The sequence below is a fragment of the Paralichthys olivaceus genome, chromosome 15, assembly GCF_024713975.1.
Source record: "Paralichthys olivaceus isolate ysfri-2021 chromosome 15, ASM2471397v2, whole genome shotgun sequence".
NCBI classification, from domain to species: domain Eukaryota; kingdom Metazoa; phylum Chordata; class Actinopteri; order Pleuronectiformes; family Paralichthyidae; genus Paralichthys; species Paralichthys olivaceus.
In genome coordinates this window covers 13,561,641-13,587,093 of record NC_091107.1, presented here as the reverse complement: position 1 = coordinate 13,587,093, position 25,453 = coordinate 13,561,641, and the positions used below count along the sequence as shown (strand labels likewise).

Sequence of the window (25,453 nt, the reverse complement as noted above, 5' to 3'; positions counted from 1 at the left end):
TCCTGAGCTTGATACAAATTCGAGAAGGGGAATAGACTACTCCCATCTTTTGTGTCTAACACTACAAGCAGCTGCTTCATGCCTTCCAGCTGCTTAGTGGTATGCAACTCTTGAATTGTCTAAAAAAAGCCATTTTGGTGGTCTTTTACTTGGCTGGCTAATTAATCAGGACAATTTATGGCATTTTTAGAGAATCTGCACTGTTGATGCTGAAACTGATGAACAAAAAAATGTCTGCAAGTACACATGTGGGGAGCTGCATCCAAATATATTGTTTAGGTTATCAGATTTTTAACCTCCTATATATTTACATCAGTATCTGCATCAAAATAACAGCATTGGTTGGCTGTCATTATGACAAAACATGTGCATGTATTTGCATTGAACCTTGAGTGCATGAACTAGGTCAGAAAATATAGGTGGATAACATGGGTTTATCCAAGGTCAGAGCTTAAGCCTGAAAGCAGCATTAGCCTTTTAAAGGTTGATCAAATGAAAGGATCAGACTCTTTGACAGAAGAATGTAAAATTATAGACTAGTCCGCCAAATAATTTGTCAACATATCTTGTCTAATTGTAAGTAAATGAGATAAGACATGGGTAGATATAGTGATTTAAAAGCTGTCAGAGAGAAGGTGTAGTAAACCACTAGGGCTGGACAATAATGAGCTTCCTGGCATCTTCAATTCACAGAGCTGTGGTGTGCCAACAGATCTCAGTTCAAACATAATATGCATGAGGTCTCTTGATAAGCCATTCATTTAACATTACGTGTGATGTACTGAAGACTGATTGTTAATGCTCACTTTGATTTCACTCAACCAAAGAAAAAAAAAGGAGTCCATATTACTGCAATAGCTGATGTCCCAAACCAATTAGCCACACTGCACCTTATTAACTGATTGTATAATGATATAATATTCTCTAACCTGGGTAACATCTAGCATACAAATGCTATGAGCCATTCCTCCTCCCATCCCCGTCGGTAAGGCCATTTAACTTTAAGTACACTTCTTTTCACATGTTTTTATTATCTTGACATAACGTGTGACAGATGCTTTTGGTTTAATTTTTCACTTTTTAAAGTAACTGAGCACTGTTCCAAAATTTTGAACGAACATACTCTCAATTGGAGAAAAGATTATATAATTGAACAAACATTTCTGGATTTGCTGCATGTGACCATCTCTCAGGTCTTGTGAAGCATGTTCACGGTCATACTAATATTCCTCCATAGCCAAGTCAAGAAAAACTGAAAAGGGTGTTGCCTCATCAAAAATAGTTTTCCTTCATACTGAAAGTCATAGGCAGCTCACTGGGTAAATACAGTCACAAACACTGCGACCAGTTAATTATAAGCTCCCTATTTCAGTCTTTGTATACCATGTAACAATCCTGTCTGAGTGACAGAATTAGTGCTGGCAAATATTGAACAGCCCATCCAGGTGTGGAAGACTGTCACAGGTTAATTCATGTAGCAGAATCACTACAGTTTCTTTCAAATGATTAGCAATGGTTCTCAATCCGGGTCTTTCGGTGCCACAGTCCTGCTACTCTTTCTCACAATCTAATTAAGGATTATCCGATTAACACCACAATCCAAGTGGGACCCATTGGCTAGTCAAGACTGATAACTGCTGCAATGTACAGATTATGAGAATGGTTAACCAACAACCCTGTGTCCACAGGTACTTATTTTCAAAAGAAGTACATTTGCCTGGTTGCCATTAATGATGTTGACAGCAATGAAAATAAGTTCTTCTCATACAATCACATTTTGTGAATTTTTGGAAAAGCTTGTGGGCCATCAAGTGAAACATATTTAGCTAAGGTGAATCAATTGACATTTTCATAAGGGCTACTTAAATGATGTAATATGAGATATTGCCCATTACCTGTCATGTGGTCCGATGGGCATCGTCTCCCCTCTGTGTACAGGGTGCTCCATACCCTCACCTCAAAAACAGAAAGATAGCACTTTCAACAAGTCTTTCATCCATAAAACAAACATTCAGCTGAGGAAACATTCAGTTTTCTTCAGCCAAGATAAACAAAATATTGCTGTTATATCTAGCAAAGTAGTTTTTCAGTATTTGTAAGTTAGACTCACATCTGCACCTTTTAAAGAACTCACCTATTTGTTTTTCCTCGTTTGCAGTGCACCACACTATTTTAGATACAATGTATTGCCTACGATTTAAAATAGGCCACGCTACTACAGTTTGTAAATCTGGTGCTCTATAATCACAACATGCATGTGCAACAATATCATTATTGTACGGCAGGTCACAGGCAACAGTCCAGTTCCACAAAGTTTTAACATTTTCAAAAGATATCAACAACTATTTTCTGAAACTTAGTTACCAATGAGCAGCAACACCTACTGTCATTTAAGGAAAAAAAACGTAAGCAAAGTTTTAAGACTTTAGATTTTTTCATTTTAATATTTACTGCCTGTAGCTATGTTACTTATAAGGGTGGGATCATATGAATACATCATTTTCTTGCTCATTTTGGATGCATATTGTCATACTGATAAAAGTGGGTGGGTACTTCTTGGCCCCTAAGCTCCTGCTGTAGTGTGACAGTTGCATCATATTTCTATAACTTGTTGCTTTACACAGAACTAGGCTAATGGAAGCTAAAAATATATTCAGCGTGCGTCACTTGACAGAACAATCTTCCTGTTATTTTATATTCCAGCTAAAATGGCGTTCAAAACAATAGGTACCAACATGGATCTCGAGTGTTTTCTGTTTTAAAGAATGGTAACAGGTAAACTTTCTTCAAAAGTCGCAGCTGTGTCCGTTGTTGCTCCACTTTGTGCCTGACACAAGTCCCACAGAACTGATGGAGCTCACAGCTTCACTGTGCTCACTGCTCCAGCTCACACGCACTCTCAACAAGTCGCAGAGGTTTGTCTTTTAAAGAGCTAACTGCGACATGTTGGGAGACAACTAAGTCCACGGCGAGGAAGCTGACTTTGCTAGCAAAGCCTTTGGGCTACCATCGTTTAATGTTGCTTCTTGTTAGCCGGAGGACGACACAGATGCGTTGTCACAAGATGTACCGCTGTCAGCCCGGAGCACTGCTGGTTCTCTGGCCATGTTGCCTCAACACTGTAGTTACATCTCCACTGGGAACAGGCTAATGCTAACTAGCTAAGCTAACCCCTCTAACGTTGGCATTAGCTAGCTGGATGTAACATTAGATCAGGACAGTCGACTGTGAGCTTGTCGAGTTGGTTATAGTATGTATCACTATGCTATAGCTGTGTTATATTGACCAACAAGAGTGTTAACCAGCGGGGTCTTCACATGAGTTAGTTGGGTTGGTTAATAGTTAGTCTGGTTGGTCGGTTTGCCACCATCAGAAAATGACAGTGACCAACAGTCAACCTGCTGTTTGTTGAGCTTAACGCGCTATATGCGGTATTCTAACCGGTGTGTGTATCTTAAATAGACTCTGTAAACTTTTAAAAACCAGATTCCATACCTTCGACAACGAGACAACGTTAACCAGCGTCCTTGTTTTCTTTCCGAGCCCTCAAATCCACTTACACGACTGGAGCCTCCTTCCTGCTGTTGTCCAATGCGGTTGTCGCTTACTAGCGGAGCCGGAGCATGGGAACTTCTCATTGGTGCAAGAGTATGGCAATCTTTTCCCATTGGCCCAAAACTTCCGTTACTAAATAAAGAGGCTCTGAAGCAGAGTCCTGTTTCTGTGGAGCGTGTGGAGCCTGGAACAAGCGTCTGCTCTGCCGGGGCCCAAACTCATTGTGATTTATTTGACTGTTTACTCTTGTAGTTTATATGAGGTCTATAGGGTTCATGTTATAAGTTTGATCTTCTATGGAACTCTTCTAAGGAGGTTGTGTTTTCCATATTCATCAGTAGGATTAAAGCAAAAACCACCTAACCAATCTTGTTGAAAGTAGGTGGGATGGTGGGGTGTGGGCCCAGGAAGAACTCATTTGGGGGGAATTTCCCACAGATCTTGATGAAAGAGACAATCAGGTGTACTTAGAGGACTGATATCTCTGAGTATGTGAAACTTCATGCGGCCATTCTTGTTCTTTCCATTTAACAAGTTAACGTCAGCGAATAAGGGATGTAACGAATAAAATGAAAACAATGCAAACAACTACTGCAACTCTGCACACTTGTCTCTTGTTAATATTTGTCATCTCTTGTATTTAGTCTCTTGTTTATTGGCATATTCGTTGTTCTATTATATTTAGTACTTTACTGTGTATTCTAATACTTAATTGTGTATCATGTACATAGGGAGTATCTTCACTCTTTAGCACATTTTATGTGTATCATTCTATTTTGAGCTATTTTAATTATTTGTATCTGATTTATTGCAATCTATCTATCTATCCATTCATCCATCGATCCATGGGCTCCTCATCCACCTTGTCTGCAGTTACTCAATAAATGCAGTAGGAGGCGGACGTGACGGGAAACCCTCCAGCAGCTGCAGTCAGAGTGAAGCAGAAGAAGAGAGCGCCCGTGCCCCGCCCTTTGACTCTCCTCCTGTTCAGATGTGTTTTCCTCTGTTGTGTTCATGACGCCCTCCTCTGGCTCCGTTAGCTTGACAGCTCATCAACCACACCGTGTTGTCAAAGGCGTTTTTTGGCCTCTACTTAAATGGAGGATACTTTGCTGTGAATGAGAAGGATTCAGAGCAGCGCTCGAAGCTAATCAGCAGTTGGAGTCGTCCAGTCCTACGACCAGATTACATTTGTTAGCCTAGCTGCTCGTAGCATTCCCACTGAGACGTTATGGCGTGACGTTGGAATAGAAAGTGGTTTAAAATCATAACGTCAGTATCAAGTGGTCAGTGTATATAGAGAGACACGCACATGTATGCAGCACTCGGATTATTCGCAGGTTAGGCTTGTAGACAGCTGCCTGGCGACTAACTTAGAGTAGCTAGCGAGCTAAATTCACGTTAGCATGGCGTCAGATACAAGTGACACCGAGGAATTTTATGATGCTCCCGAGGACGTCAATTTTACTCCATCTCCTAAAGTGTAAGGACACGCTTTTTAAAAAATATCATGTTATAAAGGGGATTTCTGCTTGTTTTATCCTGTGTGCTGTAAGTTGCCTAGCCAACTTAGCATTTGCAGCTAACTGGTTCAATCAGCAAATATACTATTAAAGCAAAGGAAACGTGAACTCTGTAAAGTTGCTTTGAAGACAAGTTAGTTAGAAGTGGCCAGTCATTTTTAAAAACAATTGAAATGTGCTGTATGGTCTCCACACAGATGTTCAGGTCACCAGCTGTTTGACAGAGCAGGGAGAGTCCGTCCTGACATTCACATCACATGATGTTATTCCTGAGATCTCGGCAGCACAGAATGATGTATGTTAGTGATAACAGGTTTCCCTGAAAGCTGAAACCAAGATGAAGTTCGACAGTTTCCATTCAAAACAACTGTGTGTTCTATCCAACAAGATATTTACTAGCTGTCAGTGTGGGGGAGCCTGGGAACTGAAGTCCAGATTGCCCAGTTGAAAGTAATGTTTGGAAATTCAACCACTTTATGATGGATTGATGTAAACAAAACAAAAAAAGATTTATTTGCTACACTGTCTGTTGGATCGTGTTGTCTGCCTTTCATTATGGGAAATAACTGGTAGAAAAGATTTGAGACCAGCTTGTATCATGTAATTAACATGACAGGAATGAATCATCTTTCATTTTTGAACACTGTATCTATGTATTTGTTTGCACGCTCATCCAGAGAGTTTAGTTAAAATACATTTGTGTTGAAAGAGGTAGAGTTCACACATTTGAAGTGCCCGGTTCACGCAGGGCACATGAAATGATCCATAAATGTGTTTATTTATTTTTCCATTTGTTTTGTTGTTGCATTTGCTAACCTTATCTCTTTGTGTGTGTTTTAGGTCTCCTACAAAGTTTGTCATTCCTTCACCCAAGGTACGTTTATCTACACCCAGGCTCTGTTGAAACAAGGCAGTACACAGTATACTGTTGTGCTGATTTGCTGTTGGAATGATTATTATAAACAGTAGGGGCCTCACGTTAAGGGTTGAAGTTCAATTACATTTTATCAGACCAGAATTCTCTTGGAATCAAATCTATTAAGGTACTTTGTTGTTAGTTATATGTGTTTGTTAGTCTTTGTTATTTGGCAAAATGTGTTTGTTTAGTACTTGGCTCTTTGTTATTTAAAAAAAGATTAAAAGGGCATTAGACTTGTGCCTTGATTTTACAGGTTTAGGCACCAATGGAACTGAGCCCTACTTCAATACACTGTTATAACATTGAGTGTTTGACTAGCTAGAGGTGACTGCAGTGTTTACATTAGTTCTCCTTGTAGTTGCACTTACCTTAAGTGACTTCAACTTAAAGGTGCAGTGTTTAGAATTTAATGATATCTAGTGTTAAAATTGCATGTTGTGTGAAAATATGTCGCCTGCCTCCTTCATTGTATAGCCCGTGCTACTTTACTGCAAGCAAAATGTAAATGAAATGCAAATTAATCATCAGCTCTTTTGCCTGCCTTTCCCGACAGTTACAACTGGAATTCAAATTAGCCCTAATTGTGAGAGATGGCAGATAGATATTTCTAACTGTAACACAGAACTGAACTGATATTTGAATGGATCCAGGAATGAACTTTGCTCACAGAACTGAAAACATAGATTTTTGTGATATTTTTGGAAACGTTTGTGAGCCATAGGGTGAAACAGATTTAGCTAAGTTGAATACAATTTTCTCTTTCTTTTCTTATAATGTAAATTAAAAACTGGTATGTGACCTCACTAATGTTCTTTGTGCATTTGTGGTATGTTACATAGTTTTTCCATTGTTCTGAACAGCTTTCACAAAGATCACTTAACAGTGCAAAAGAGTCGAGCTGCGGCACGGCCACATCTGAGACACAACAAGATGATTCCCTACAGGTAATGAGTTTCTCTATTTTGCCCCAAAGGACAATATTTGAATCACATGAAAAGACAAAAGGTCAAAAATATTGCAGTTAAGTCTTATTCCCCTTTTTTAGATTTAGTATGAAGTGTGAGATAGTATGTTTGAGCCCACATTGAGACTATGACTGTTTTAAAAATGTCCTTTCCCATACCATCCAGGTCTTATGTGGATGTCACTTTTGCTCTTTTACTTTGTGATAACTGTTTTAGAAAGAGACGGAACGTTTTTATTTTGTACTTGAGTTAAACGTGGGAACTTGCGTCACAGGTTCTGTATCGTTAAATAAATAATTGTTATTTTCTCTCCCTCACAGATCATTGATAGCATCATCGAGGAGAGTAAAAAGGGAAGTGCTGGGGAGGTGGGTGAAGTGGCTCAGCTATTAGATCAGCTACATGTTGATGTAGTGGCAGAGCCGGAGTCAAAGGAAGAGATTAATGCTGAGGGAGTCCCTGTGGAGGTAACAGCGGCAGCTGTCGAACCTCAGCCTGTCGAGAGGCAAGAGAAACAACAGGAAAGTGCGACTACAAACGGAGCGTGCTCAATACCTGCCCCTCAGCCCGCAGATATCCCACCGCCATCAGCTGGGTCACAAGAACTTGTTCAGCCCCCAGACATCACCAGCACTATAGGACAGACTCAGTCATACAGGGCTGTTGTGGTTGCAGAGGGGGAGCAGGAGCAAAGACCTGCAGACATCCTACAACAGGTACCATTCACAGACAGGCCGGCTGACTCTGAGTCCTCTGGGCCTAGCAAACCACCACGTCAATTCACTGTAGAGCCAGACATCGTAGCCAGCACCAAGAAGCCTCCTCCCTCACGCCCACCCCCTCCCAGTGGAGGTCCACCGCCAAGACCGCCTCCCCCATCGTTGCAGACTCTTCCCTCCAAGAAGTCTCAAGAGAGTCTCAGGCCAAGTGGACTGGAAGGTAGAGTATAATTAACAACACAAAAGTCGATAAGTGTTTCCTAAATCTAAACTGTGTTTTGAATTATGGAATGTTCTGTTGGATCATTGCTCAGTGTCTACGGTCAGTCCAGTCAGCAGCGACGCTTTGGAGCCCTCCGGCCTGGTCTCTCCCAGCAGCACTGTGAGGAGTTTAACCAAAGAGCTGCAGCATTCCTTGGATTTGGCCAGTGCCACCAGTGGGGACAAGGTGGTAACGGCACAGGTGAGTGAGGCTGCGGACCGGACCTGTTTTTGGCGGTGGTGTAACAATTCCCTTATCTATTGCACCACTGATTCAATTATTTTTTTCAGGAAAATGAGGACGAACAGGGGTCATCTCAGAGCGGAGGACAAACTCCAGGCCCTCAGCGTCCACGTTCCAACTCTGGTCGAGAACTGACAGATGAAGTAAGAGTCCCTCAGAGTTTCTTCATAATTCAACCTCTTGCACGTTCTTTCTCCCAACCTTCCACACACCAGATGTTTGTTTTCTTAAAATAGGAAATCCTGGCTAGTGTGATGATCAAGAATCTGGACACTGGTGAAGAGATTCCTCTGATCCAGGCAGAAGAGAAACTCCCTGCTGGAATTAACCCTCTCACTCTGCACATCATGAGAAGGACCAAGGAGTACATTACGTAAGAAGGGAATGTTTTCTCTGTATGCGCTGCTGAATTGATTTGTCTCAGTGGAGGGGGGCAGGGCTATCTGTCCCTTACATAAACAGTCAAGTGAGAAACCCCGTGGATTTTGAAGACTTAAATGAATTCATAAATCAAAATAAAAGTATTCTACAATCAGACAAATGGGTGAAAAAGACAAATACACTTCAAATGTAACAATAACAAGCAGTTTGTGTAGTACTACAACGCACTGTACACAACTAAAAGTCAAACATGGACAGAATATAGTGCATCCAGACAAACCATCAAATCCAGCTCTGCAGTCTTGTTGTCTTTGGATGGTGTGCACATGTATAAAACATTTCCCTTACAGTTAAACTTTTTTTCATGACTTTACATCAAAAGAAATGTTATATTTTCGGGAGGAAGCTGATCTGTGATATTTTTTCCTAACAGGAACGATGCAGCACAGTCAGATGATGATGACAAGTCTCAGGCTCCACTGACAGACACAGATGGAGGGAAACTGAAACAGAAAACGTAAGGATTAGTTACTTCTTTTATCCTATTGCTGGGAATTTATTTGTTCTCCTTCACATTACAGTATCTAATGGTACTTATATACTGTTCATACCATTTTTATACACAGAACCCAGTTTAAAAAGTTCCTGGGCAAGTCTGTAAAGAAAGCCAAGCATCTGGCCGAGGAATATGGAGAGAAGGCAGTCAACAAAGTCAAAAGTGTGCGTGATGAAGGTAAAAGAACACAGCAATTTAAAGCTGTTTTTGAAGACATTTAAGTACTGCAAATGTATCCATCCGTGTAGTGTGATAAAATATAATTGTAAATGTACCTGCCCCCACAGAGCACCTGCTAAATTCATCTGTCTGAGCTTCCACATTTTTTTTAAAAGCCAGTACATGCTCATTAAATATTAATGGCTCTGCTGCTGTGCAAATTTTGATAATCTCAGTTCTGAATTTTGTGTTCGGTTGGCTCAGTGTTTCACACCGATCAGGACGATCCGTCATCCAGTGACGATGAGGGCATGCCGTACACCAGGCCCGCCAAGTTCAAGGCAGCGCACAGCTTCAAGGGTCCTTTTGATTTCGATCAGATTAAGGTCGTGCAGGACCTGAGTGGAGAGCACATGGTGAGAGGAGCTCAGTTAGATTTTTTTTTCTTATGTTTAATTGAGATGTGCACGGATGTTCTACAGTATATTTGTCTCATTCTCAGGGTGCTGTTTGGACGATGAAGTTCTCTCACTGTGGGAGGCTGCTGGCTACTGCAGGCCAAGACAACGTGGTTCGCATCTGGGTCTTGAAGAGTGCCTTTGACTACTTCAATAACATGAGATTAAAGTACAACACTGAAGGTAGCCTCATCAGCAGCTTAGATGAGTGATTCTTTTAATTCAGAAACTCGGCTTTAGCTGTAGTCATTTTCTTTTTGTTTGTGCTCCCCCAGGTCGCGTTTCACCTTCTCCGTCTCAGGAAAGTTTATGCTCCTCTAAATCTGACACTGATCCTGGGGTGAGTGACATTAATGACTTTTGATTCATGGGGCTCTCCAGAATAAATTTCTTATAGTGTGATCATTGCTATATTTAACAATCTTATGGCTCATAATAGATTTTACTCTTCGTAGGCAAGTTGTGTTCCAGAAGATCCAGACACAGAAGACAGAAACGCCCCTTTCCGTCAAGTCCCCTTCTGCAAGTACAAGGGTCATACAGCTGACCTGTTGGACTTGTCCTGGTCTAAGGTGATGGTCTTATTGTCCTGTCTTCTCCCTTTTGTCCCTGCTCTTCACATATTTTAGACAATTACACGGCAGTGAGTGAGTTTTATCTCATAAGAAATTTTCTATTTTTGTCTAGAACTTTTTCCTGCTCTCCTCTTCCATGGATAAAACTGTCAGACTATGGCACATATCCAGGAGAGAGTGTCTCTGCTGCTTTCAGCACATTGATTTTGTCACAGCCATTGCTTTTCATCCCAGAGTAAGTTTACTCACCTTGCATTACTTGTCTCCGCACAAATCAGACTTTTATCCGACTGCATTTATAGTAACACTTTTTCCTTGTTTCTCAGGATGACAGGTACTTTTTAAGCGGCTCTCTGGATGGGAAGCTACGGCTCTGGAACATTCCTGACAAGAAGGTGGCGCTTTGGAACGAGGTGGACGGCCAAACACGTCTCATTACTGCTGCCAACTTCTGCCAAAATGGCAAGTATGCTGTAATTGGCACCTATGACGGCCGATGCATCTTCTACGACACAGAGGTAACCAGAGCAACCTCCCTTTTTCTGCCATCAACATTTATTATCAGTTGATGTCCAGACAGTATTCATTCTAGGTTAAACCCAATCTATATTTCTGTTTGTATATAACTTTAGCGACTGAAATACCACACTCAAATTCACGTGAGGTCCACCAGAGGCAGGAACAAAGTTGGACGTAAAATCACCGGCATCGAACCTCTACCTGGAGAGAATAAGGTAACATTTCCACTACGCATACATCTACAGGATGACTGATGTAATGAAGTATATCAGAGCGATTTATTTTCAGACACATCTCCTGTTTTTCATTTACAGATTTTGGTGACCTCAAATGATTCCCGCATTCGCCTTTATGACCTGAGGGACTTGTCTCTGTCCATGAAATACAAGGGTTATGTCAACAGCAGCAGCCAGATCAAGGCCAGCTTCAGGTGAGGATGACTTTGGCTTCAGCATTTTGAACTAGCATTATTGACACTAAAGGTGCTTTCAGACGTGAACGAAACGCCAGAGATTGCCCTGAAAGTTTTCTGGAGGGGCTGTATGTGAGAGTGCAAATGTTGGAATCATTCACAGCGATGGGATGTGTTGATGACGTTTCTAAAGCATGACAGATGCGAAAGTGGAAAAAACACAAGAAGACACTGACCAAAATGTCAATTTGGAAAGACGAGATTCAAGAGATGATAACAGACAATTTATACGTCATGTCCTTCACGCTCTACCCAGATGCAGCCCTTCCCCTGAATGACTTTTTCCTCTTTTTGTGAACCCATCTAACTCGGACAATCTCCTGCTGCGTTCTTCTTATGTGAAATGCAAAATATGCAGAACCATTTTCCAGAGTTCATGTCTGAAAACAGCTCTTGCAACACTTGGACATGTTGAATTATACCGTTTATGCAAAAAATGATTGTGTGACCGTCTTCCTACAGCCATGACTACTCCTTCATTGTCAGTGGCTCAGAGGATAAGTACGTGTACATCTGGAGCACTTACCACGACCTGAGCAAGTTCACATCTGTACGACGAGACCGCAATGACTTCTGGGAAGGGATTAAAGGTAACTGTGATAAGTGTTGAATCACAAATAGCATTTAAATACAACTTCCTGTCTAATTACTGCATCGCCTTTACATTTTCTTTCAGCACACAATGCAGTGGTCACCTCCGCCATCTTTGCACCCCACCCAGGCCTTATTGTTCCACAAGAAACTGTGGCAGAGAAACCAGAAGCAGAGTGTAAGAGCCTGGACTCCGAGGATTCAGAAACAATACCCTCAGGTACGTTCACTCAAATTCTTTCTTGTGCACATTACGTGACAGGACTGTCATTTCAGTGCTATAACACTGTACTGCCCTTTGCAGGAGCCCTCAAGACAGACCACACAGAGGTTCTTCTCTCTGCCGACTTCACTGGAGCTATCAAGGTTTTCATCAATGTCAAAAAGTACTGAGCAACTCAGAGGGTGACACCTCTTCACGTTCAAGCCTGTCTTGTGAACACTGGTCCTACAGATGCGGTTCAGCCCAACTGGAGTCATCAATCGTCACCCAACTACCTAAGAGTTATTGCTCTGAGACAGAAGTCTCAGCATTTTCAGGATATCAGGGACCCTTAAATGGAAGATGAGGGAACGGGTGGAAGAAATTGACTCTACAAAGCAGAACATGTTGTGTTTCCCTGTCACATTTCTGTTTTTTATTTTTTAATACCAAGCAACTGTGAATGGTTTTGGCATTAAGAAAAAGGAGAATGGGCCTGCAATGCCAACTGTTTGTGTGGTTTGAGCAGAACCGAAACCTGCTCAGATGTGTAGTTAGAGCTGTATGGAGACTAAGTGTAGCTAGAAAGCTATTTGTAATAGTATGGGCACCTTACTAGTCTGTTTTGCTTCCACATTTCAGAGAAATTAACTCCTAACAAGTGCAAGACACTGTCCTAATGTCCGTTCCAGATTTTAATGCGTCTTGTGTGAACAGATGTAACCATTTGTCTTTAAGAACAAAGTGGTTTGAAATGTCATTTACAAACTATTTGTGCCTAAGAAATCTAGATCGCTTTTCAAAATTGAAGCTCTCTAAGAAACATTTCAGCGAATCACAGTAAATACAGTATTTGATACAGGAAAACTGTACACGATTACAAATGATCAGGGCTGGGTATCATAGGTTTTTTCAGCGAGTACTGGCTCTGAAGTACTTTTGATACATTTCTTTGACCAATGAAAGCACATTTCATGATATAAAATACTGTAAATTTACTATGTAACATTGCTTACTTACTGCTTTTGTAAACACCAAATTATGCTCTATTAATTTCCTCAATAAAAATCCACACAGAAAATGCTGGTTAAGCTTTTTGTGTAACCTTGAAAATCAATTCAGTAGAATAAGAATTTGATACCTGGCCCTATAAATCATGTCCTCCAGACACACACACACATTTCATCACCAAGAGTGATTTATTTTTGTGTCGGATCTTTGCAGCGGCATTTCTGGGTGACATTTTAAAAACAAACATTAAAACAAAATATATTTAATACAGTGTTCAAACTTCATCATACAAAAGGGTGCTGAATCTTGCATGGATAGTGTAAGTCAGGACTAAGTGCTGAAGTGTCCGTCTGTTTAAAGAGCGCTGCGAGGGTGCAGCGTCCAACCCATGGACACCAGCAAGCGAATGGAGGTCAAGGTCCAGAGCTGAGAGTCAATGTTTGCTCTTCTTTGTCTTCTTGTGGGAGCGGTGAGGTGACCGTGATCTGGACTTTCCTGCCTTTCGGTCAGGAGACGGTGATTTGGAACGTTTGGACCGTTTAGGAGACCTCATCCTGTTGAATAAGCAGAAACAAAAGGAGAGTGAAGTCAAGAACAAATAGGGTGAAACCTTTAGTACATTACAAAAACAACTCTCAGGGCACTTACCTTAGAGGAGAGATACTCCTCGATTTTTGAGTCTTGTCATCAGGATCTCGACTCCGTCCTTGTTTTCTGTCCCCATCTTCACTTCTTTTGCTCCTGTCTTTGTCCCTTCTGTCCTCTTTTGACCTGTCTTTGGACTTTGACGATGATCTCTCAGTCTTTTCTTCATCTTTCTCAAACTCCTATAGTAGACAGAATGAAATAACAGTGTGATCAGATAGCTGCTTCTATGCAAAACACCAGATGGAGCTGGCTTGTGAAACAAAATCCCACACATTTGCATTTAACAGCCTGCAGGTCCTTTACAAGGGGGAGCAAATGGGCCAATGTCCAACCAGTTCAAAACACAATAAAATGGAAACATTATTGGAAAAGACCATTTCACAAAATAATATTCGATACCTTTTTCAGATTTTTTTCCTCTGTAGCTAAAATACTGTAAAAATTGTCAATGGGCCACAATCCTAATTAGATGCAAAATTACATATTGTATTGACATGGAGGAATGCCCATTAAATTCTGCTACGGATCCAAGAACGTTTTTTCACTTTTATATTATTGTGGGCGTTTTCCCACATTTTCCTGGATCTTGATCATCTTCAAGGAAAAAAAAATCTGACATGTTTAGAAGACTGACATTTAAATGTGTGTTCCAATTGGTGCAGCTCCAAATGAATATCTGGATCTAGTGAATCTAAATGCGGTTTCATATGTGCCATTCTAGTTTCTTCTTTGGACAAAGTTCTCCAAACTCACATCTTGATTAGAATCCAACAGAAGCTTGGCTCCAGTTAAATTAAAGCAGATTTAACACAAACAGCAGCTTGAAAAAAATTTGCTGAACTTTACTTTCCTGTAGGTGTCGCACACTGGACTAAATCTGCAGACCTCTTACTGCTGGCCCTGAGGCTGTGCTGTTTCACATTAACGGTGTCTGATTTCAGGTATGTTACATCAGTAAAAGTTCTTCATCCTTGATGTTCCTCAATTATACCCCGTTTGTGATTAAAGACCATTTCTATTACACATCAGAGTCACTGCAGAAAAAATACTGCGTGGTAATATTAACAGCGTATAATTAAATGTGTGATATATCAGGAAAACATTTATGTACGAATAAAACAAAATTACAATTTAAATTCAAGCTATGCTACTAGCTGTCCATTAGCTCACCTTCTGCAGCAGTTTGTTTCTGTAGTGCTCCACTTGTTGTTGTATGCTCATTCCAGACTTTCTCTGCCTCTTGCCAGATTCCAGCTCATCTTGGAAATTCATAACCTTCACCTGTGAATCATACCACAGAGAGGCAGCAAACAATTAGTCTCTAAAGTATGCCCTTAAGTATTCAATTATCAGTGATGACTTAAAAAACCACATCAGTGTCTTCCTTATTAAATCAAACACTGTACACTCCTGGCTTAAACAGAACATGGAGGTGAGTGTGAAATTAACAGGCTGAACTGCAGGAAGACAACCACAGTGATTCAAACACTATTTACAGCTCACCTAGTTAAAGATGAAAAAACGTGCACTTGCCTCCAGCTCTCTTAACCTCTTACGTTTGCTCTCAGACATCTGAAAACTTCGGAGGGAGCTCTGGAAGTCTGCACTGTCATATTTTGCTGAACTGCAGGAGTCTTCATCAGTGCTGTCACTCTCTGAGTCCTCCTCCCCGTCCTGTGAGTTGACACTGTCACCACGAGGGAGAGGACGACTGTAAATCTCCATAACCATGTGTGGTGTTTTATATATTACTGTGAATGCTTTTCAAAGACGATGCATTGAGACCGACCACTGGGTGCTCACCTGACAATCACTTCATCTTGACTGTCTTGCTCCACCACAGTGTCCCACTTAGACTTGGCCTTTGCTGAGAGACAAAGGAGACAGATGAGCAGGATCACAGGAGGCGGTGATATGATACCGAGTTATCTTGACCTGATTTACCTTCAGAAAAAGCCCCGGTATCACTTGTCTTCTCCCACTTAGACAAAGGCACTATGGAGAGGGGAGCGTTGCCGTTATCATCCACTGTGGGAAGAAAAATAAAGACAGTTGGTTCAGGACAAGGACAGATTATAACTGAAAGGTGTTTTCACCAAGCTTAATGTTTTTGTTACATTATTCATATTAAAGCCAGAGAGTTTGGATTTGAAAAGGCAATTTAGCAAGCTCACAATAGACACATGTACATCCTATCAGCTACGTGGGCTACATCCACCTATACTTAAAATGTATTGGTTTACAGCCGATGTCAATTCAGCATGTCATAGTCTTTCTGTTTTAATGGTGAAACTATATGAACTGGTTCGTTTAGTTTCCACTGTAATATCATTATGGTATTAATACCAGCGTATCACCAACTTCTGTTGCCATACTAGTCAACACAGGTTTGAGTGCACCAAATGAACATCCTCATCGTTAAAAGATATTGTTGAAGGTGAAGACAGCAAGAAATCCAGTGAGCCTGGGCAACTCTGGCTTCTACTTTTCTTAACTTCCCGAAGTGGTCTGAAAGTCTGAACGATGGTTTAGTTTGATCAGGATCGAGACCCCTTCTTTTCTTCGGATTAAATTTGATTTTCTTAGTCCAGAAGATTCCGAAATGCCACAAGTCACATCATGATTATGTTTTAATTTGCATTTAATTAAGTTGATAACCTTTTTTAATCCCTGAAGTAAAACTCTTCATTTGCACGCCTCGTTCCCACGGAGATCAAAATACACACTCAGCTACATGATGGGGTGTGGATCACTGCATTGTTCTGAGAGACACCTGACTTGGACAGATGATAAATGACAGAAACAGAAAACTAAAAGCATATTACTCACAGGGCATTCCATCAATGTCATCCACAGCGACTCCTAAAGGAACGCCATCTAAGTCATCGGCAGGGACTCCATCCAGAGGGTCCCAGCCCATGGGGCAGCCGTCTAGGTCGTCCACAGGAGCTTGGCCCAAAGGTAACCCATCTATTGGTGTGCTGTCCATAGGCGCCCCATCAAGCTCAGAAGACGATTTCTACAAGGAGACACACAAAAACACATACTGTTAGGGTGCTGGTGTTTAGTGTGATGTTCAAGATCTGACTAATTGTTGAAATGTCATTAGAAAAAGGTTATAGTGTCCACAATGAGCAGATGAACATTGAGATCACCTCTGCTGTCTCCACCAGCTCTTCCACTGCTTTGGCAAAGCCCAGAAAGATGTTTTGAAGGTGGATTAGATAAGGCTCGGGGTATATGGCCCAGTCTTCCCATGCTCTAAAACAACTCATCACCTTTTGCTATGGAGATAAGATATGAAAATTATATATTTATCGTTGTTCTTTCTGGGTAAATGTCCATGTGTGAGGTAAGACACAAATACCTTAAACTGCTCAGCCTGCAGCCTGGCTTGTATATTTTTATGTGCTGCATTAAGGTCTCCAAATATCTGGGTTAGGTTTGTTTCAAAACTGAAAAGACAAGAACAAAAACACTGTCAGACTGAGAAGAAACAGAACGTTATAAATGTGTTAAAGCTTAATTGTGGCAAGTCTCTTACTATTTACGATAATATGATGCACCAGCGACTTTGGCACATGAGTTGTGCAAGATGTCTGACACGAGATACAATCTGGCAATCTGTAGGAATGAGGACAAAACTGTTTTACAAACACATTCTATGTAGGTTCCTGGAGATAAAGACAAAAGAGAAGCCACTTGCCTTCTTCTGAAGGGGCGTCTGAAGCAAAGAGAAAGATTCAGCGATGAGTCCCACTACTTCCTCTGCTGCATCTGCCCGCTCAAGACAGAACAGCATGGTGTTGGCTATATCTTCTCGGCTTGGAGTGAGCTCTTTAAGCAATGTCTCCAGTCTCAGCCTGTGCCTGAAATGGTGTTAACAGACGTAAGAGATGTCTACATACAGTATTAACACTACATTTACAAACCTGTGAATGCCTGCAAGACACACTTACTCATTTCTGAGCTGCCCTTTCTTCACCTCCTCCTCGGGAGAAGCTTCCTCCTCCACCTCTGTCCTCTCTTCATCCTGAGAGTAGTTGTTTAAGACAGGAGGTCTCCACAAGGAGCCTCCTCGAAACAAACGGAAATCTGTGGTTCTCCACTCTGTTGGGGACTCTCCCTATGGAAGAGATGGAGGCCAGATACATGGATACTTACATAGAGATACACCACACTTGGATATTCATGGGGTAAAATATTTATCTTTAAAGGATTGGGATGGTTCAAATTGGCTATTCCCAATAAAAAAAGTTAATTATTAGTATTGACAAGTTTTCAGATTTCTACACCATTATAATAAGGATTTACCTGGAGAATTGAGAACAGTTTCCAGCGATAGTACACATGATCTTGGCTTTTGTTATCAAAAAGGAACCTGAGGCAGCAAAGAATGAGGACAATTTAAAATACTTTACTACTACTTACTTCTTCACAAGGTTACTTAGGAGAACACACCTAAAGGTACAGCAATGCTTACTTGTACTCTGGATTGTTTTTCTCCTTGTTCATTATTATGGCTTCAAATACAGGTCCTTCACGCACCACAAACTCTATCATCCTGTGAATAAGTAATAGTAGATTCCTGTGGAGAGAGAGGAGAGTATCAGACCAGGGTTTGTGTCAAACTGTCTCTGTCAGATACTACATCAGTTCTCTGATACCTGGTCACAGTGAACTGTTGGCCCATGCAAACTGCTGGCTGACTGAAACTGACCCTGACAGTGTTATTCAATGTCATTCACTATTTAAACACATTGAAACAAAATGAGGTGACATTACACAAAACTGTCACTCCCTTCCTTCCCTCTAAATGGGACAAGCACAGTTTCCAGGCCACAGTATCCATCTCCAAAAAAATAAAACCAGTCACAACAGCCATTCATAAATAATGACTTATGTTGAAAGCCCCAATCTGAAGTTAAAGTTTTGCCATTTTGCCTTGGTTGAGGAGAAGAATCAAATTATCATGACTCTGCAAGACTTCTGTAATTATGATCACTACTTGATAAGGTTCATCTCAACTACAAAAGTCATACATTTTCTTTTTTTTCAGTTGTATGGCCGCAAACTAATGGTCTCAAAAGTCACGCTTTATAGCAATAAAATGTAATTCTGCTAGGCTCCATGTCCGAGGGATCATGTGATTCTTATATAAGGAAAAAAACAAAGCCTAAGAATCTAAGAACGATACTAAAAAGAGACAGATTTACATCACCATATAATTGTTAACATTTCAAGAGACTACATCCTGTAGAATAGTTACTGCGGAGTGGGAGCATTGGTGTGCAGTCTGTTCATGCAGTGTTGCTGACTATGTCTCATCTGCCACTGCTGTAAAACATTCATATTTACTGTTTCTCTAACCTGAAACATTACATAGTTTTTAGCACTGTCATCACCTACAGGTGACATAATCATGGCTTGGGTTAATATTTAAAATCTATCTGCCTTCTAGCTGTATCGGTCTGCAGTGTCTCAGCCAGCCCACGTTAAACCCAGGGCTTAAAGATGTTGGTATAAATTAATAATGCTAAAAGTCCTTTACAAAGTCTGCTGCTATTCACTTCAAAATAACAATGAATAATCTGCAGTACTGGAACAAACTAGAGGAGGAAATACAAATGTCTGTATAAAATATGCTAAGCACATTCACTGCATGGAGGCTGCAGTGACCTTTGACATCTACAATAAGCCCCCCCCAGCTATGATGTCAAATTGTCCACTGGCAATGGCACAAAGTGTTGCAACACTACAAAGAGTCTGGGGTGCATGCTTGGGCTATACATCAAATGCAGAAACAGCTCTTGGGACTTCCTGCCTGTGTGGACATAAGAGGAGTGCACCACAGCCTCCGTCCTGTAACACTTGTGTTATTAACAGCTGGTCAGTCGTAGTAAGAAGAGTGTGTGTACCTTTCGGTTGGGATAACCACTTTGACTACGGCTTCGGACAGAGTCTGTTTGTGAAGTCAAACCAAATAGTGAAAATATTATTAAGCGAGTACTTGTACAGATGAAACACTGCAGGATACATACAGCATAGAAAACCACTATAGCATTCACAGTCAGTGAAATGGAGAAGGGGGCAGGGTGACACAGGTGAATTACTCCAGTAAATCATTCTAAAATGCTGAACCGTCTAAACTGCCCACATTTATCCTAAAGATTTGAGAGCTAAAAGACATTAATGCTACACACAATCAAACTGTTACTGCATTGTACATAGCACTGCATCCTGTAATACAGCACTACATGTACAAGGTAATGAATTCAATGAACAAACAAACATGCAACAACATCCTAATGTTTCCCTTTTTTTGACAGGGATTAATGACACATTTTGCATCTTACACCTGGATTTATCCTGAATCAGCTGCAGAAGTTGCTGCAGTTTGAACTGATTGTATTTTAATAGAGCATAAAGGCCTAATAAAGACATAAAGTGATACATTTTTCATCATCTCATTTCAAAGCCTCATCCTTCTTTAATTTTTTTTCAACATAAATGACTTGTCACAGAAATTAGCATATAGAGCTGAGTGAAAATCCACATTACAGAAAAATAACGGTCACACAGTTGTCCCAAGACAATGTTTTACCTTGTCAAGCTCCCCTTTGGACACGCCCAGCGGCTTGGTGAAGTCATTGCGGAAGCGACCCCTCGGCTGGGCATTGAAAGGCAGACCGGAAGGAGGTGGCGGCGTGGCCCTCACCCCCACCGGCGTGTAGAGAGGCTGAGGTGGAATGCGAGCTGGTTTTCCCCACCCTAGCTTCATTTCAAAACCCATTATCACTTTACCTGCAATACAAAGCATAATTCCTCAATCACAGTCACTCTGGAACATAACATAACTGTACAATAAAAAGCAAAGGAAGGAAGGTTATGATATAAATCAAAGCTATTATTAGGAGTCAACTGTACCATCAAGTGCACCCAGGGCTCGTTCTGCATCTTTCCGCGTCATGAACGCTACAAAGGCTCTGTTAGAGGTCCTGTTCCGCTCCTCGTCAGTGCGGGGCCACATAATCTTCACACTGGCTAGGGGACCATACTTACCAAACTCTTTGCACAGCAACTCCTCATTCATCTGAAATATTATAAAACAGCCTGATGGTGAGAAAGGTTCACTTGTGCTGCCCTGAGGCAAACAAAGTCAGTGCTCATTTACCTTTGGGCTAATGCAGCTGATGTAGAGGTTAGTAGTGGTTGGCACTGTTAGGTCATCATATAATGCTGTGGGGAAAAAAATAAGCTTAACTTGATTTAGAGGATAGCAACATTTTCCACTAGTTAAACATTGATATCGAAGAGGGACCCTTACTTGATCGACCTGATAATGGTATATCCAGATCGCCATATCCTCCTCCTACACCTCCTACACTTCCTCCTCCTGTGACAGGGTCACTTTTCTTCCTTTTATGCCTTTCCTCACGCTCTTCTTGTATTCTGCATTTTTTTAAGGATATAAAAACAGGCTTACAAATGCAAATAAAATATATAAAAAGATATCAGGTTGATTTGCAAAAACACTTACAGCTTAAGTTCTTCTTTGAAGAGTTCGAGATTACTCTTCTTCTTTTCATCTGTCTTTCTTTTAAACGTCTGGGGATCAAACAAGCGACCATTAGAACCAACTGATTTGTACAACTGTACAGCCCGAAGTAAGAGTAAACAGCATTTAAAGATCAGTGTAAATATTGTGTTAGCATTTATACTGATTTCAGTAATTATGCCATCACGTAGACATGAAAATACATCTTACAGCCTTTCTGCTTTCAGTGGATGATACTGGGGAGACATGCTGGGACACAGGGACAAACTTTGTCGGAGGTCGATAAAGCTTATTTTTCTTGACCTCTGCTGCTTCCTCCTCTGAAAAAAGGACAGAAATTCATGAACCTGTCAACTCAACAATTCAAAAGTGTTAAAACTGTTATTTAGGCAAAAGTAATTTATATCAGAAAAAAGAGGAGGCTCTGCTATTGCCCTGTTCTGTCTGAGCAGCTTCCACGACAGACTGATAAGAATTTGCTTTCGGAGTTAACATTTAGATTAAAAGTGCAGTCTTTATATGTAAGAGTAGGTTTAAAAACTGCTCAGTGTTGAAAGAGCCTTATTCACATCAGTGTGATAATGCAGAGCCATATATTGGGTTTTAAAGTGGGACCTATAAGTCAGCATGATTTAATAAAATCTTTTTAGTTCTCCTTTTTTCTCATTTTAGAAACGAATAACTTGTTCAAAGAGGAACAGAAATGAGAAGCTGCATCATATTATCATGCTAAACTGAAAGTGATGAAATCTTAGCTGCTGACCTTTAGTTGCATTCACGATACCACCGCGGACAAAAGTTTTCACTCCGCTTTTCTGGCTGGTCTCAAAAGAGGCCAAGAATTCCTCAAAAACCTCTGCTGCCTTTTCTTCCTCCTAACCAGTCAAACAGAGACATGCAGAGCATAAGGTTATGAGTTCTATCCCTGAGGTCCTTAATTCTAAATTTTGTTTGATGATTAATAATATACATGCACACATATTTATTGAAAAAGCACTAAATAATATCTAATATTACATTTTCGCCAACCTCTTTACCTTTTTCTTAATCTTTTCTTGTTCCTTCCTTGTTTTGATCACAGTTTTTCCCTTTTTATCCGCCATTCTCAAACTGCAAAACAAAGAAACAGATTTATAAAATAAAAAGGAAAGATTACAAACAAACTGCTAATTCTCATTAGGTGATTACACACACAAACATATACATATATAAATAACTAAAAGAAGATGACAGTGTCCCTTTCTACAAAAATCTGACTATTTACCTGAATAAATCATGGTTTTGATTATGTTTACATGAGTTGCTCACAGATTATAGTATTCATATTCTTGTTAAAATGTTTAAGAACATAGTCCAATTATGACATTAATAATAATAATAATAATAAACTTTATCTATATAGCAGTTTTTAAAAACAAAGCTTACAAAGATAAATATATGAGAAATAATCAGCTGGATGCAATGTGACAAGGAGCCCAGACAACCACGTTTAGGTGGTCAGAAACAAGGTAGTGTTCAAATTAAAGAGCTACTTCATACACATAAAAACAGTAATATGACAATAAAAATAAACAAGTAAAATAAAAGGTGAAGGGAAAACAATGCAAGCACAGTTAAAACACGACATCACATGAAAGCAAGACTATAAAAATGGATTTTAAGAAGCGATTTAAAAGAGGTCACTGACTCTTCAAGCCTATCTCCTCAGGTCAGTTAGGGCAAGCTGCCTTTGATGCCACACTGTTTGGAGGCAGCGGCCACACTGTTGAGCTTGCTGTCTCTCCCTCAGGTAGGCCGTTCCAAAAAAGAGCAGCCCAGATCACAAAAGCAATGTTATACTATGAAAATTCCAATAGGATGTTCTAATGGGTTAGGGTTAGTCTGAATAATGGGACTCAGAATGCAAATACTGCACATGTCTTAATTTGCTTATTGTTTATGATTGTGGGTAGCCGTGGCTCAGGTATAGCTCAGTTAGAGTCGGTGGTGCCATCGCTGCCCAAGGCAAGACACGAAACCCCAAATTGCCCCTGACAGCTGTGCCAATGTGATGTATGACAGCGAAAGTGCTGCACACATGCACAATGTGAGTGTGTGAAGGGCAAATATGCACCGTCAAGCATGGAGTGATCATCAAGACTAGAAAAGCACTGCATGAATACAGTCCATCTGTCCTGAGTGTGACCTTATCCTGGGTAAGGTCATCAGGAAAACAATGCTGCTTACGTGGCAGCGTCTTCTTCTTACTAGTGTTTTTAATCAGGTTTATATTGCAATAATGGAGTCCATGAAAGGTCTGGCATGCTTTATGTTGTGTGCAGACAGTGCATCTCTCTCAGGGTCAGTGGAGAGTCACCTCCCTGCTCCTGGGGAGGAGGGGGGGCAGGAGGAGTCTGTGTCTGCAGGTTGAGTCACTTCAGGTTATTTGGCTCGTGCAGCATGACTTCCTTCACACGACCAGATTGTAAATACAGAGAAACTTTGCACGAAGCTAAAGTGTTTTTCTTTACCCAACAAACAGCTGCTCAGATAAATGTGGAAATGGGAATAACGAGCATTAGCTACACTGATGTCACTCCACCACATCATGTAGCTGCTTTAACCAAACAAGAAGATTGAACATATATTCTGGGTGCTGTTTCAGTCCATGTGTAGCTCAGTGTTTAATAATACTAAAAAAAGGCCTGGACTTCACTCTGCTGCTACCCCTTCACTTAGCTAACGTTAGCTTTAGCTAGCTGTCGCTGGACGCCCCCCTCCAGTTAGCAGGTAAGCTAGCGTTAGCCTCTACATGAGTAATACTCACCAACAACCGTTAATTCTCCCCCATTCGTCATTCACGACCATAACAATACCACACACACACACAAGCACCCACCTCCATCTTCATCCGCACCAGCTGCTAACTCTGGAGAGACAAGCTAACACAGCTGAGTCTGACAGTGTGTGTCGCCACAAAAACCAACCGAGCGACCGCACAGGACATTGTTGTTCAAAAAAAGCACACTGCATGCACATAGCTCCGAAACCTGTGGCTAGGACGGTAACTTACAATGTGTGTCATGCTACTGCTTCACCATTTTGGCTGCGACGACGATATGTTTGTATCACAACACGCTATATCTGCCAGGAGGCGTGATGTCCGACTGGAGATCCGGGAGGGAGGACGCCTCCTTCAGCGACGAGGCTGCTTCACTGCCCACATCCACAACCAGGAGTCTGTAGTTTTAAATGAGATGATTGGTTCCTAGTCTGGGTACATGCTTCATGTGCACACTGCTTCCTCCTTTATATAAGTGATTGATTTTTATTATTGTGTCATCATGCACATTATTTGTACAGGCCAGTGGTGGATGTAGCATTTTTGTAAATCGGGGGGCCGTAAGGGGGCCACAATTTACAAAGGTGGAGGGGGGGGGGGGGGGGGGGGGGGGGGGGGGGGGGGGGGGGGTTAGACAAGATAAGATAAGACATAGTGCAACATATTGTCACGTTGTTGTGTTTGTATTATGTTTGTGTCTTGGATTGCTTTGTTTGTGTATCCCATTTATTATTCCCATTTGAATAAATACATTTCACAACATTGAGACAAGTGTCTGAAAGTATAGAATAGAGAGTAAGAGGTGGGACATTGGGGCCGGGATGCTTTAGCTAACTAGAGGGACACTTGCAGTACCTGGGCTGACTGGTGGTGTCCGGGTCAACCAGACGACCTGTGGGGCAGTTGAGGTGCTTCAGCTGACCAAAGAGACATCTGGGCAACTTTACTGTCCCTCTGGCGTCAAACAAGTTTGAAACCTGAGCATTTTTGTAAGGTCATACCATCATTGTTTTTCAATCTATCTTTACTTTTATTATGTACACAGTTTACTATTATATTTTTTAATCTGGCATATTACTATCTGATGCATTATGTGGCACCCCAGGATACTTAACATTCAAATACAAGGGTCTTCTTATACAGTTTTTATCATAGTGATAAATCACTGTCAGTAGCCAGCCCCTGGCCTCCAGGCATTAGAACTAAATTATGTATTTTTAATGAAGGGCCGTTTCCCCCTGTGTGTTGAACTGAGGGGCCCTCCTGGGTTTTAGGTGTTAGCAGGTGCAGGAAGGGTAAAAGCCTAAAATGGCCAC

At 41.0% G+C, this 25,453-nt stretch overlaps 3 protein-coding genes across 7 annotated transcripts in view; 1 reads left to right on the top strand and 2 right to left on the bottom strand.

Moving 5' to 3' along the window:
* klhl13 (kelch-like family member 13) overlaps positions 1 to 3,644 on the bottom strand; it is a 33,998-nt gene extending 30,354 nt beyond the window's left edge. For both annotated transcript variants that reach the window (XM_069539939.1, XM_020085607.2), the window contains exons 1-2: positions 3,496 to 3,644; positions 1,896 to 1,956 (exon numbers count right to left, since the gene is read on the bottom strand). In XM_069539939.1, coding sequence (XP_069396040.1) covers positions 1,896 to 1,948 — 53 coding nt within the window. In that variant the 5' untranslated portion in view covers positions 1,949 to 1,956; positions 3,496 to 3,644. The remainder of the gene's footprint in view (positions 1 to 1,895; positions 1,957 to 3,495) is intronic.
* An 862-nt stretch (positions 3,645 to 4,506) lies between these two features.
* Positions 4,507 to 13,180, top strand: wdr44 (WD repeat domain 44). Of its 2 annotated transcripts, none has more exons than XM_069539349.1 (20): positions 4,507 to 5,038; positions 5,919 to 5,952; positions 6,837 to 6,941; positions 7,283 to 7,901; positions 7,996 to 8,144; positions 8,234 to 8,329; positions 8,423 to 8,559; positions 9,001 to 9,084; positions 9,194 to 9,300; positions 9,547 to 9,698; positions 9,785 to 9,923; positions 10,016 to 10,080; positions 10,196 to 10,312; positions 10,428 to 10,550; positions 10,642 to 10,833; positions 10,948 to 11,049; positions 11,149 to 11,264; positions 11,769 to 11,896; positions 11,983 to 12,117; positions 12,202 to 13,180. In XM_069539349.1, the coding sequence occupies exons 1-20, from the start codon at positions 4,962 to 4,964 to the stop codon at positions 12,288 to 12,290; spliced, it is 2,766 nt and encodes a 921-aa protein (XP_069395450.1). In that variant the 5' UTR covers positions 4,507 to 4,961; the 3' UTR covers positions 12,291 to 13,180. The 2 variants fall into 2 exon arrangements, with proteins under 2 accessions (XP_069395450.1, XP_019941160.2); XM_020085601.2 differs by having other exon boundaries at positions 4,515 to 5,038; positions 6,858 to 6,941.
* Positions 13,181 to 13,275: 95 nt separating this feature from the next.
* On the bottom strand, positions 13,276 to 24,591 carry LOC109628492 (U2 snRNP-associated SURP motif-containing protein). Of its 3 annotated transcripts, XM_069539350.1 has the most exons (25): positions 24,369 to 24,483; positions 23,004 to 23,100; positions 22,354 to 22,426; positions 22,080 to 22,191; positions 21,527 to 21,636; positions 21,299 to 21,366; positions 21,086 to 21,210; positions 20,933 to 20,997; positions 20,686 to 20,851; positions 20,363 to 20,562; positions 19,677 to 19,720; positions 18,242 to 18,346; positions 18,073 to 18,139; positions 17,718 to 17,884; positions 17,465 to 17,627; positions 17,303 to 17,382; positions 17,126 to 17,213; positions 16,914 to 17,042; positions 16,588 to 16,777; positions 15,703 to 15,786; positions 15,562 to 15,625; positions 15,292 to 15,445; positions 14,929 to 15,039; positions 13,759 to 13,937; positions 13,276 to 13,664 (listed from the first exon to the last, which is right to left on the bottom strand). In XM_069539350.1, the coding sequence occupies exons 3-25, from the start codon at positions 22,417 to 22,419 to the stop codon at positions 13,544 to 13,546; spliced, it is 2,658 nt and encodes an 885-aa protein (XP_069395451.1). In that variant the 5' UTR covers positions 22,420 to 22,426; positions 23,004 to 23,100; positions 24,369 to 24,483; the 3' UTR covers positions 13,276 to 13,543. The 3 variants fall into 3 exon arrangements, with proteins under 3 accessions (XP_069395451.1, XP_019941161.2, XP_019941163.2); XM_020085602.2 differs by lacking the exon at positions 23,004 to 23,100 and having other exon boundaries at positions 24,369 to 24,591; XM_020085604.2 differs by lacking the exon at positions 23,004 to 23,100 and having other exon boundaries at positions 24,195 to 24,460.
* Between the last annotated feature and the right edge of the window lie 862 nt (positions 24,592 to 25,453).